At 44.8% G+C, this 14,221-nt stretch overlaps 1 protein-coding gene across 1 annotated transcript in view; it reads right to left on the bottom strand.

The window, feature by feature from the left end:
- Positions 1-14,221, bottom strand: part of LOC311243849 (acylamino-acid-releasing enzyme) — a 62,229-nt gene that overhangs the window by 26,966 nt on the left and 21,042 nt on the right. Inside the window, exons 12-14 of the mRNA XM_084333221.1 lie at positions 12,638-12,726; positions 11,074-11,227; positions 9,335-9,415 (exon numbers count right to left, since the gene is read on the bottom strand). Coding sequence (XP_084189347.1) covers positions 9,335-9,415; positions 11,074-11,227; positions 12,638-12,726 — 324 coding nt within the window. The remainder of the gene's footprint in view (positions 1-9,334; positions 9,416-11,073; positions 11,228-12,637; positions 12,727-14,221) is intronic.

The following is a 14,221-nucleotide window of genomic DNA, read 5'->3' as shown; positions in this document are numbered from 1 at the left end:
TGGAATTCTGAAAAGTGCATTACCGGCCAGATCCTCGTATGGGGCGCTGTCTCGATAATGCAGTGTGCCCTGTGGCAGAACGGTGCCTTCTTTTTATTTTTGGAATGGAGTTTACTGTTAGTTGGAATCTATACATGTAGCCTGTAGCTTGGAATACCTTTAGCGACGCCGAATTCACTATGCAGTAAAGGAATATATCATCAGCCAATGGACATATCGATCTACCAGATGGTGATCGATAACTGGGAAATCCTTTTGGGGATCCAACTGGCCCACGGTAGAGCTTTTTCACGTAAATTACATGCTGATCGGGCCTTGCTTTGATAGCCAACCAGGCGATCAGCGAATGTGGCTACTGAGGCTAACGCGGTTATTGGTAATCAATCATCAGAAACGACGTCCCCCGCCCTCCCCTTTCATGCATTCATGGTGGACCATGAATACCGACAATATGCATTTTGCGTTTTAGCTCTAGCTTCTGTAGGGCCGAAACGCTGTTCGATTTAATGTTATTAGCTTAGCGCCCTGTATCTCGCCTTCCAGGAAATATACTAGACCGAATCCCATATAACGCTTATATTCACGAGGCTATAAAATGAGAACGTATTGATGAAAAAAATATTTCTTTAAGCAATTTTGAAGGGACGGTTTATGGTCTCAATTGACAATGAGAATGGACAGATAGCAATAATATAAAGTATAGATTTAGCTCTACAAACAGCCTCACACACGGCACAATGCAAGTCTGTTTTAAAATTCTGGCCTTATAGCGTGAGATTAGACGGCCCCCAATGGCCCCGAATGTGTTAAAATGTTGAATTTATATTGATTAGAATTAATATAGAAATTAATTGGATTAAATTAAACTAGCCTTTTCTCCTTCTCCTTATCCCGTTTAACTTTTTTTGACTAATCAATTTATAAATAAATAGTTAAATTAAATTAACTATTAATAAATAGACAATGACCATTTATCACCATTAAAGTCACTTCAAGTCAGGTTCCTTAAAACAGGACCTATCTAAATGTGTTTTCACACGTCTCATCATTAGTCTACCTCTAGCTAGCCTATAGATCAGTTGTGAATACTTACCTCTCGGGGGCATAATAATAATAATAATAATAATAATAATAATAATAATAATAATAATAATAATAATAATAATAATAATAATAATAATAATAATAATAAAAATAATAATAATAATTCATTACATTTAGGGTTCACAACGTAGGGTTAGGGAAATTGCCTCCTTCACCACCACTTGTAGCACCCAACCTTGGGCTACACAGGCTCAATGGCTGCCATACACTGGCACCAGGCACACATCACACTGCACAATGGCTGAACAGCTCAGGAGACAGGGATTGATAATAGCCAATTAAGGGAGGGATGATTAGGTGGCCTTGATGTCAGAGACCTGATTGGCAATTTGGTCAAGAACGTCGGGGAACCCCCTTCTCTTTACGAAGAGGTTTATGTGGTTTTTAAACTCACTTTAACTTCACATTCTCTCAATCAGGCTTTATATGTATATATATGTATGTATGGGCTGGGGGGGAAAAATCGATACGTAGTAGTATCGCGATACTTTGCGTGGCGATACTGTATCGATACCAGAGCATGTGAGCGGCGCGGGCGGTTTTGAAGTGAGCGACGGAGTGGGTTTTAAAATCGGTCGGCGCGACTTCCGGAGCGAGTGTTCTCCTCCGCTCCAATCCGCTCCGGGCCGCTCAGACACTGATGTAATATACATGTAGTACAATGCCAAAGCAACAGGTGGCGATGTACAAACATGAAGGCCATTTTCAACCAATGAGAAGGGTGAACCGTCACTCACATCCTGCTAAGACCAAAGTAGAATCCGCCATTGTTGTTGTTGTTAGCTTACATGCTAATGTGAATGGCATCGACCATAGCAGTGTGGCTAGGCTAGCTACCATGGCTTAGTAGAGCTAGTTGAATGGATAAACGTTATTTAACATTGCAGAATGGGTAAAATTACAATACGGCTCAATACAAACAATTGTTAAGGGGCCCAGGGGGTGTAGACTGTTCAAATCAAGCTAATTTACATCATGCTCAAAAAAAAATTCTGCTGAGCGAGCTGGAGCGGGGAGCGCTTGATTCGTAAATGAAGGTGAGCGGTGAGCGGCGTGGCGGCGGGATCAACATGAACGATTAGCGGAGCGGAACAAGCCGTCTAGAGCGAAGAGCGGATTTCTCGTCCGCGCCGCTCCGCTCACATGCTCTGATCGATACAGAGACGCCAAGTATCGATATTTAATTATTCATAAAAAAAAGATATAATAATTTTTAAGTTGCATTGTTCATTTCAATACCTGTAATAGTACAGTAGTCCACACACACACACACACACACACACACACACACACACACACACACGTGCATTCAGTTAAGTTGGAATATGACTGTAATACAAACAGTTCAGTTTGTCAGGTACATGCAACACAGATTACAGCTGGACCCGCTGCAGTTCGCGTACAGAGCCAACAGATCCACAGAGGATGCTGTGAACATGGCTCTGCACTACACGCTGGAACATCTGGACTGCGCGGGCAACTATGTCAGGATATTGTATGTGGACTTCAGCTCGGCCTTTAACACCATCCTTCCACCCATCCTGGAGCACCAGCTATCCCTGCTGCAGGTGCCGGCCTCCACTCGCAGGTGGATTACGGACTTCCTGTCCAACAGGTCTCAGCGGGTGAGGCTGGGGAAGAGCATTTCCAGCTCTAGGTCCACCAGCACCGGTTCCCCGCAGGGCTGCGTCCTGTCCCTACTACTGTTCTCCCTGTGCCTCTCTACACCCTACTACTACAGAGGCTGCAGAGCTGGTGCAGCTGCAACAACCTGGAGCTCAATGCTCAAAAGACAGTGGAGATGGTAGTGGACTTCAGGAAGAAAGCAGCCCTGCCCCCTCCCAGCATGACCATCTCCCGGGATTTGAAGTGGGAGCTCAACATCACGGGCCTGCTCAAGAAGGCCCAGGGGAGGATGTTCTTCCTCCGGCAGTTAAACAAATATAAACTGCAGAGGACCATGATGGCCCAATTCTACACGGCCATCATTGAGTCCATCCTTACCCACTCCATCATCTCCTGGTTCCCCGCTGCAGCGGCAAAAGATCTCGCCAAGCTGCAGCGGGTGATTCGCTCCACGGAGAGGGTGATCGGCTGTCCCCTGCCCTCCCTCAGGTCCCTGCACGACTCCAGGGCGCTGAAGAGGGCGAGGAAGATCATGGCCGACCCATCCCACCCTGGTCACAGCCTCTTCACCCTGCTCCCCTCTGGGAGAAGGCTGAGGATCCCAAAGGCTATGAAAGCTCGTCACAGACTGAGCTTCTTCCCCTCAGCCGCCAGGCTGATCAATGCCTCAGGTCCCCCCCCCCCCCCCCCCCCCAAGTGACACTGGCACAATGACACTGACTGCACTGCACTAGTCCGTACTGGAACTCTGCACTTTATATATATATATGTATTTTATTGATTAATCCTCCACTGCACTGTTTCGTTTCTTGTCATGTGTTTGTGTTGTTTACTGTGAAAAAAGAAAAGAAAATGCATACACTGTATTGCTGCAACAATTACCAATGTGTTTTTACACAAATGGCTCAATAAAAGAATCTGAATCTGAACATCTGTCTGCTTGAGAAAATACCATGTTCTGCAATAAAAATTATTGAAGTGAGATGAACAGACTGAACTTTATTTTATTAGATAAAACATGTTGACAAAGTTTTACTTTGCAGTTGAAAAAAGGTAATAAATAAAATTTGATTAAAAATATATATATATGGGCGGGGGCGGCTACGTGGCGCAGTGGGCAAGGCGCTCGCAACGAATGCTGGAGACTGGGCTCGAACAGAATGCCTCCTGTTCGAGCCCCGCTCTCCACATTGCTTTCAGTTTAGCTGGTCGTCCACAGTAATACACATTGGCCGTATTACGGGGAGGGAAACTGAAGGGTGGGGATCGGGCGTTGTGGACAGCGACTCCTACAGGTCGGTTGGTGCGCCTGCGCAGTAGAATCAAGAAGCGACGGGGGCGGGGCCCCTCCGAAGCCCAGACCCCCGACGCTGAAAGATCGAGCTGCGCAGGTGAAAAGATGCGACGGCTGTTACCTCGAGTATCGGAGGGGACTCGTGCTATGTATGACTTAGTCCACATTGCAGCCGGCTTGTGGGAGGCAAGAAACAACGTTCGAAGACAGGGGAGGGTTGAATTGGACGATATGAAAAATTGGGATGGGAGAAAAAATTGAAAATGGGAGAAAAAGTGGATAAAAAAAAATATATATATATATATATATATATGGGCGGCTAGGTGGTGTAGTGGGCAAGGCACTCACCACCAACGCAGGAGACGCTGGGTTCGAGCCCAGCTCTCGGCGTTGCTACCAGCTTGGCTGGTCGCTCATACTAACACAATTGGCAGTGTTAGGGGTGGGAAAGTTGGTGGGTGGGTCCTGGTCGTTGTAAACAGCGACTCCTACAGTTTAGTCGGGGCGCCTGCACAGCGAGGGAAGGATCTGGAGGGAGGTAGTGTGACCTTCCACACGTTACATTCTCCCAGTGAGAGTCTGCGCTGCCAGGCTGGCTGCCGGCTGGCTGCACATGTGTCGGAGGAAAGCATGCGATAGTCTCCGGCCTCCCCGACCAACAGTAGGAGGGGTGCGCAACAACCAGGAAGGGGGTTGGGAATTGGCATAACAACTAACAGTGGGATGGGAGACAAATCGGAAAAAAAGGAGGGGGGAAAAAAGATAATAAAAAAAAAAATATATATATATAAAAAAATCGCAATATTAATATCGCAATACTCAGCGTACCGCGATATATTTAGTATCGCGATACTATCGTATCGTGACGCAAGTATCGCGATCGTATCGTGAGGTCTCTGGCGATTCCCACCCCTAGTATATATATATATTCATTCTCTCGCATATATATCTATCCACACCTGTCTGTACTTACCAGCACAGTCCTTTTTAGATATCTGTAAATACTATATATCTGTACATATCCTACTCTTACTAGTTACACTGCTCACTAGTATGACTACTACTATACTGTCTTTACACCTGTATATATTAATTAACTAATTTGTATATTTTGTACCCAGTTTAATCACCTGTACATTGTATATTGCACTGTTACATTTGCAATTAGATGTGAGTCAAGGACACCTTAATTAGTATTCGGATCAGCCATCATCAAGGTTGGACATGCTGATGAGTTTGACCCCGGGCTGATTGACTGCAATGATTTCCTTCATTTCACAGGGAAAACAGTGTGGGAATGAGAGATCCCCCCCATCTCCTGAGTCAGGAGGAGAGAGACTTTCCGCACAGTTCATCCATTATTAATAGATATAAGAGGAAAGTTCTATTTTTCCAGCTTGTATTTTTGAGGTAATGTTGGCAAAATTTCACCCATTTGGAAACTCAATGAATAAAACATATGGCCCCATCAATTTCTTCACAATTGAGAGACTACTTATAATGATAATTATTTATTACCATGAAACGGTCCATATGACTAGAGCGATTTTCATTGCCTTGACGTTTCGACTGTGAAATCTTCCGCCTTCTTCCGAAGCATTGTCACAGGTGGAGGAAATAGACACATTTCCTCAGATTCCCAACACAGTCGTAGATATAACAGAGGTACATAATTTTTATTTTTTTTATCCACTTTTTCTCCCATTTTTCTATATTTTCTCCCATCCCAATTTCGTATCATCCAATTCAACCCTCCCCTGTCACGAACGCTGTTTCTTGCCTCCCACAAGCCGGCTGCAATGTGGACTAAGTCATACATTAGCACAAGTCCCCTCCGGTACTTGAGGTAACAGCAGTCGCATCTTTTCACCTGCGCAGCTCGATCTCTCAGTGGCGAGGAGTAACGCGTGGGAGGCTCACGCTGCCCCCGACACTTCCTGATTCTACTGCGCAGGCGCACCAACCGACCTGTAGGAGTCGCTGTCCACAACGCCCGATCCCCACCCATCAGTTTCCCACCCCCTAATACGGCCAATGTGTATTAGTATGAACGACCAGCTAAACTGAAAGCAATGTGGAGCGCTGGGCTCGAACAGGCGAGCCCAGCGTCTCCGCATTTGTGGCGAGCGCCTTGCCCACTACGCCACGTAGCCGCCCAGAGGTACATCATTTTATTACAGAGCGAACAGGAAAAATAGCAGATGTCCTTTTGATAAAAACCAGCTTGCCAGTGGCCAAACTTGGTGCTGGAGTAACCGAGTGGTTTTGAACCTGGGACCATAGGATCCACAGGTAGCCACACCAACCAGCTGAGATATGCTCAGATACATTAGCAGGTGCCGGTTGACTGCAACCGACTCCTAAGTAGTTTACACTGGTATGGTGTCGGTAGCCCTCACACACCACATAGCAGCCTGTAGGGGGGAAAGGGGAGGTGCCCTGACCTACCAGCCGTCTGAGCAAAAGACACCTGTCTGTCAGCAGGTCCACATGCCCATACATGGTCTCCTTCCTGTTCCCGTCTCACCATCATCCTACTCACCTGCTGGCTATCACCCCATCACCGAACCAGGATAAGAGGCCTGCACCCCTGCCACTCCTTGTCCGAGTGTTGTTTACACCTCCCTTGGTATAAGGACTCCATAGTACTCCTAGTTTATGTGCCCAGTGACCTAGATGTCCAGGACATCCGATGTCACCCCTCCAGCCTATACCTCGACCCCGGATCCCAACCGTACATACAGTACCCACGCCATCGGCCTGTCTCTCCTACACTCCTTGTTCCCCATCTCCAGCCCCTCTCCCGACCCTTGGACCTCCCCCTTCTGCTTAATTAAACATTCTAAACCGCTCCATTCTCCTGTGCCTGTGTTCTGCTCTTGGGTTCTAGAAACACCCCCCAATAACAACGTATTTCCGTTGTACTGTACTTGTGTAATTCAATACATTTGAATCTAATCTATAATATTGGGCCTTAATCATTTTAAAGATTAATTTTTTTGGCGTTTTATCGCTTTATTTCTACTGGGCAGTCCAGTAGGGAGAGACAGAGGAGGAATGGGAGACAGAGTGGGGGGAAGACATTCGGCAAATAACGACGGGTTCGGGAGTCGAACCCGGGTCGGCCGTGTCGCGGCTGAGCGCGCTATGTGGTTCGCCACTGGGGCGCCCGGCCTTAATCATTTTAGTTCTCTATTTCATTATTCTTTTTAGACGACTGAGGTCAGTTCGTACACTTCCGCTCTGCTGTGTGTGTGTGTGTGTGTGTATGTGCACCCTTGTATGTGTGTGTGTATGTGTGTGCATGCATGTGCGTGTATGTGTGTGTGTGTGTGTGTGTGTGTGTGTGTGTGTGTGTGTGTGTGTGTGTGTGAGCATGTGAGTATGTGAGCGTGTATGTGGTTATGTGTCATGTGTGTGTGTGAGCGTGTATGTGGTTATGTGTCATGTGTGTGTGTGTGTGTGTGTGTGTGTGTGTGTGTGTGTGTGTGTGTGTGTGTGTGTGTGTGTGTGTGTGTGTGTGTGTGTGTGTGTGTGTGTTTAGGGCTGTCCCCGACTAAGGATTTGGATGGTCGACTATGATTGGCCAAAATTTGCCGTTAGTCGACTATTGGTCGACAAAAAAAATATATATATATATATATTTTTTATCATTCCATTTGTGCTTAATGTCTGAAGGAGTCGACTGAAGGCTTCTTGTCCTCTGCAAAAGCATGCAATTGGTCCACTGATGGATACATCTTGATATTTGTCTAGTCTACTGTGTTCATTAGATGGGTGAAATCCTCTTTCAGTGCCTCTGTGCCTGTTTTCATAGGCAGTCAGCCTCTGGTATGCGTGCCATTAGCGTTAACCATGCTTCTAGGCCTCTTTTCTTTTGGAAAGAATGATAAAAAATAAAAATAAAAATAATTATTTACAAAAAAATAAATTGTTGTCGACTAAGAGGTTGGCAGTCGACTACGGCTCCTTTTGACTGATTAGTCGACTAATCGACTAATAGGGGTCAGCCCTAATGTGGTTATGTGTCGTGTGTGTTTACATGTAGAGGAAGAGAGTGTTTGAAACAAGCAAGTACATTTTCAGATTTCAAAGTATTCAAAATGACTTATTAAAAACAGAATTTAATTGTCTGGCTCCACAACAGTGGGCAGGAAGCGCTGCCAGCAGCCGGAGAACTAACGGTGCCAGAACTCGAGAACTACTAGGAATGTCTTTTTTATCTACTTTTTCTCCTCCTTTTTTCTGTGATTTTTCTCCCATCCCAATTTACCTCTCGTGCCAATTCTCCCTCCCCTGTCTTGAAAGTTGCCCGTTGCCCACTGGTCAGTTGTACGGAGGATAGAAGCCTTGCATCACGTGTCCCCTCCGATACACGTGGAGGCAGCCTGTCACATCTTTTCACCTGCCAGCGTGGACTCTCAGTGGCGAGGTGTAACGTGTGGGAGGCTCACACTACCCCCGCCATTTCCTGTCTCTGCTGTGCAGGCGTCCCCCAACCAACCTGTAGGAGTCGCTGTCCACAATGTCCAGATTACCACCCACCGACTTCCACCCGCTAACTCTGCCAATGAGTTAGTATGACGGCCGGCCCAAGCCGGAGGCAACGCAGACAGCCGGAGTCGAACCCGGTGTCTCTTGCGTTGGTGACGAGCGCAATGTCCGCTGCGCCACCCAGCCGCCCTACTAGGAATGTCTGATCACTAAGTGTGTCTGACTCTTAACCACCTAACCTGCACTACAACGTATATATAACGTATGACGTATATCATGCCAGTTAGGGTATGTATTCTGCACCTGTGTATACTGTTTACTTTACTGACTCATAGTATATATTCAGTTTCAAAGTGTTATTGACCATATTAATTGTGTACGAATAATATAACTTATGGGGCATACAGACCCTCATCTGCACCTTTGATTACATTGTTTACTTGCTCACATGCTTATATTCAGTTAATTATATTGTTTACAGTGCTTATTTTATATTTGTATCTTTACTATAATTGTATTGCCTATATTTATGTCTTTCTACTATTACCCTGCTCATACCTGTACCTCCCCTCCCCCCTCCTGCTATGACGCCTGCATTTCCCCAAGGGGATCAATAAAGGAATATCTTATCTTATCATAACTTATCATAAGACACAGGAAACATATTGAGGCAATGTAAGGGGGAAACATTCTTAGTTTACATTCTAGATTTTCTTTTATACGAATTTCATGTAATCTACTACATTATTCATATTGATTTTGTTCCCATATTAATCCTCATAAAGCACAACTATAATCATAACCATAAACACTGACCATGGATGAAGACCACCAGAGGGCTTCTGGCTCCAGGGAGAGGATGAGGTTTAACCAGCACAGCGCCAAAATCTAGACCAGCTGGGCAGAAAGACAAAGAGAGAGAGAGAGAGAGAGGCAGAGAAACAGAGAGAGAATGATTAGGGCGTGTTCACACACACACATCAAAAGTGCTGCTGTGTATGGATCCGAGAGCATCGCGCTCCATCGAATAGGATGGCAGAAAATAAATAAATAAATACACAATAAGACCAAACTCAGATTCTGGGTTAACCCTTTCTCCGCCAATAACGTCATACGACGGGTTTCAAGTTCATGCGAATTCTGCCAATAACGGCGTACGACGTGATTCTGATCATAATTTCATATTTTCGCCATGGTATTCATATTTCACTCACGGAGCCTTGTCGGATGCTGTGTGAGCCAGCACAACTCTGCAACGCTTCAATACTGCCACCTGGTGGCTGATCGGCGAGTTGCAACCGGAAGTGGATCTCTTGTGATCCCGGTGCGTCTCCCTATTCCGTCCGGCCACTCGTTTATCGTCGCGGGACTCAATACACACACCGTGGATATGGATCTTTGCCATAACTCAATAATCTACATGATTTGGGCGTGTATTAGTAATATACAAACCGGAAATGTTTTTGTTTTTAATTTTCGATACAAACTGCTCTGATCAATATATCACCCATACTACATAAATCATTTAATGTCGGTCACGGAATTATAAACGACCCCCCCCCCCCCCCCCCCTCCGTTCACCCACGCATGATCAGTCATAACGTTTAGGACCATGTACAGTTGAAATTTGTTATATAGCGTGCATCGGTATCAAACAGCATTTGATAATCTAATATATGCATTTATGTCTATATCTCACGTTCTAGGAAATACTGCAGAAAACGATAAAAACGTATTTATACTCTAGACGGTATTTTCGTATGAATGTGTGAATGAAAAAGTAAAACGTTCCCACATCCTGAACGATAGATAATCGATGTTGAATGGGCCATAGTAATGTCAATTTAGCAATACAATTTAAAAAGTTATAGCCCTGCAAAGAAGGTGAACATCTCCATAGACTTACAGTACTGGCAGAGAATGGTATAAGATGATCAAAGTGGTGGCAGGGAATGGGTTAACAGGGCGTTAACTGCAAATAAATAATATTTTATGAAATTTCTTTCTTTCTACCATTTTCTCCCATCCCCAATGTAGTCGTTATGCCAATTCGCTGTTTGCAACGACCAGGACTCATACCCCACCGGCTTCCCACCCGCTAACACTGCCAATTGTGTTCATAGAGACGACTGACCAAGCCGAAGGTACCACTGACAGCTGGATTCAATCCCAGAGTCTCTGCGGTGGTAGGAGAGTGCTTAGTCCACTGCGCTACCCAGCCGCACACCAAATACAACCCTTCTTATTAAGTGCAGGAATCTTAACATCTATCTGCCAACGGGAAAAGTTTCTTTGTCAACAATGAAAAACAGTAAAAAATTTGACCATATTACAAATAAACGTTCATGGAAGACCAAGTCGTTCTCACTTCCTGTAATGTGTCACATGACCTACACTGGAGTCAGTAGCTGTTCCGTTTCCATCCCATTTGCGCAGCTTGCGATGCTTCGTCTTCCTCTATTAGAATATCTTTGGTTTACCCAGCGCCTCAGTTACTACGACAACGTTGCTTTAGAAGTCATCGTTATTACGTTTATTGTATTATCATCACTCACAGTAGAGTGCGTTGTTCTCATTCGGTGATGGGGTCACATCCATAACCTTCCACTGGAGGTCAAAGCTCTCTGTGGTCTGGTAGCGAGTCCTGTCTGAGTCTGGTAGAGTCATCCAGTCCACACTCTCACGACGATAAGGGAGGAAACCCACCCTCTACACACACACACACACACACACACACACACACACACACACACACACACACACACACACACACACACACACACACACACACACACACACACACACACACACACACACACACACACAATTAACAGATGATGCATATAAAATAGCTATCTGGCTACATGTTAGCCTAGCTTAGCACAATGAATGGAGGCATTGTCCAACTAACACCTCTCCCGAAGGCTAACCGGACATGTCCGCTTCCATTCATTGTGCTAAGCTAGGCTAACATGCAGCCAGATAGCTTGCTACTGAACGCACAGAGAGGAAACTGGTATCTATCTTCTTGTCCCTCTCTGGAGAAGACGGTAAGTTAATTTCCAAAAATGTTGGCGTGTTCCTTTAACAAGCAGAGGAAGGGTCCTGATCCTCAGTCCTCTCTGTTTGTACCCCCCTTTTATACAGAATGAGTTATCTAAAAGTAGCCTGCTTTTAACCTCTTTAAGTCCCTACCCATATATTGTAACCTTTCACTGACCTTTGACCTGAAGGTCTATTCTTCCTACCCCACCACTGACCATAACTACTGGGGTCTGTCGGCGTATCATTGTACACATATGGTATTGTACACCTACAGTGCCGATCTTACTGGACCATGCTACTGTATAACAAAGATTATTGAGGGTTGACCATTTTAGAAGACGGACCTTTAGACCTTACTGCTGAGACAAGAGTAACATAATTGTCAATTGTTTGACTCATCTGCTGTCTCCTATTATCCTATGTGTAGCTGTGACATGAAGATCTAGTGAACACCACAAGCGAGGTCAGATGTCATCTGAAGATGAACTAGGTGGAATGTTTCAACCTGACACTAGAGCAAGAGATACAATTGACTCTAGTTGTCTCTGTAGGGAGGAAATGATCAGGCTACATTACTAATGAAACATAGATAAAGATGCTATAATTCTATAGTTATTCTGGTTACATCAACAGATAACAAAAGAAATGTATATATTTATTGATATCTTCTCTCTTCTCTCTCCTCTCTTTTCCTCTACTCTTTTCCTTTCCTCTCCTCTTCTTTCCTCTTATATAAATATTTCTATCGAGGGCCATTCTCATTTAAGGCCCGTGTGTGTGTGTGTTTCGCATAGCGATAATGTTTTTGTGCGTCTGTGCGTGAGTGTGAGTATCAATATGTGCATGTATGAATGCGACAAATCCTTCAGTCATTCATGCAGCAAGTATAGCTTGCTCTCTCAGGCCTCGACCAGGTCTCAAATCAAAATGAGTTCTGTGCTTGATAACATGAAAGGCACCAGTGGTACCAAATCAAGAGCACACTGTCGGTTTGGTCAAATGGCAGTATATCTAGGAGACTTCTCCAGCTCTGGTACATGTGCATGTATGTTGTTCTAGCATGGGGTCTCTCACCAGACAGGGTGGTGAGCCTGGGGAGGAACAACAAACCACCATCAGATCCTTCTCTATGGTCAGCAACTTCCAACTACCCCACACCTCATCTGGATGCAAGGAGGGAGAGAAGGAAGGCGGGGAGAGGAGAGGAGAGGAGGGGAGGGAAGAGGAGGAGAGGAGAGGATAGGAGAGAAGAAGAGAGGAGAGGAGAGGAGAGGAGAGGAGAGGAGAGGAGAGGAGAGGAGAGGAGAGGAGAGGAGAGGAGAGGAGAGGAGAGGAGGGAAGAGGAGAGGAGAGGAGGAGGAGAGGAGAGGAGGAGGAGAGGAGAGGATAGGAGAGGCGAGGCGAGGAGGGAAGAGGAGAGGAGAGGAGAGGAGAGAGGAGAGGAGGGGGGAGGTGGGGAGAGGAGAGGAGATAATAGTTAGGACTTGTAGACATGTAATGAAACATTTGAACTTGGTGCTCATGGGCATTGAGGTAAAAATGGGTCATTTAAAGTTGTGTATGAAATGTTTTTTAAGTTGTGTATGAAATGTTTTTAAAGTTGTGTATCAAATGTTTTTAAAGTTATGTATCAAATGTTTTTTAAAGTTGTGTATGAAATGTTTTTAAAGTTGTGTATGAAATGTTTTTAAAGTTGTGTATCAAATGTTTGAAAAGTTGTGTATGAAATGTTTTTAAAGGGGCTATGTATTGCTATTCCTAGCACTATTTGGGCAACTTTACACAATTCCTGTGAGTCTATGTAACACATCTGTAAGGTTTATTCCAAAAATAATCATTGTTTTATATTTCTAATCAAGTACTCAAAACCAGCATTTTTCTGTTTTAGGATTTCAAGCTGTTATTGGCTTGGCTCCACCCATACTAGCAGAATGCTTTGAGTGACAGCCACCCACCAAATAGCTCCGCCCATCTCCCCGTCCTTCCCTCTCAGGTCTCAGGTGAAGGGTTTTTATTTCGACACGCAAAACATATACCGATTTTACTAACTAATACAACATGGCTGTACATTATGTTTGGGATCCAGAGAGCGACCCACAGTATGATTCAGAAGAAGAAGTCGAGTTGCAACAGCGAGGCTTGCAAATAGTTTCCGATTGGTAAGTTTTTTACACCGTTAGTATAATGGCTTGCCAAAAAGAGCGAGTAACGTTACTTACTTGATCGATCAGCCAGCTTTTGCTTCGATAGCTTGCTATAAGTAATGTTACCTTGTTTACCTCTGACTAGTTGTGTTTGTATTGAGCAGTTTTTAATTATGACTAGCTTGCTTCAATAGTTTGCTATAACGTTACTTTATAAAGAGCAGCAGTTATATACAGTGTACTTCTGTCGCGTCCCGTCGAACACACACACACTAGACGTTAGATTGTACTCACCCCCCAAACAATGGTTCCCCACACACACACACGTGAACGACATATCTACTTACTACTTCTGTCGGGTCCCGAATAGTAGGCACAACACCTTTCTTTAGAAGAATCCAGGATGTCACCCCAGCATCAAAAAGACCTTGATTGACAACGTCTTCGGCGGAAAAATGTGCAGTACAAACCCGAGTATGAGACGTTGCGACAGAACTAGGAGGGTCCCCAAAAA

Source organism: Notolepis coatsorum, assembly GCF_963971535.1.
Source record: "Notolepis coatsorum genome assembly, chromosome: 17".
Lineage (NCBI taxonomy): Eukaryota > Metazoa > Chordata > Actinopteri > Aulopiformes > Paralepididae > Notolepis > Notolepis coatsorum.
The sequence above is the reverse complement of the archived record's forward strand: the minus strand, read 5'-3'. Positions and strand labels throughout refer to the sequence as shown.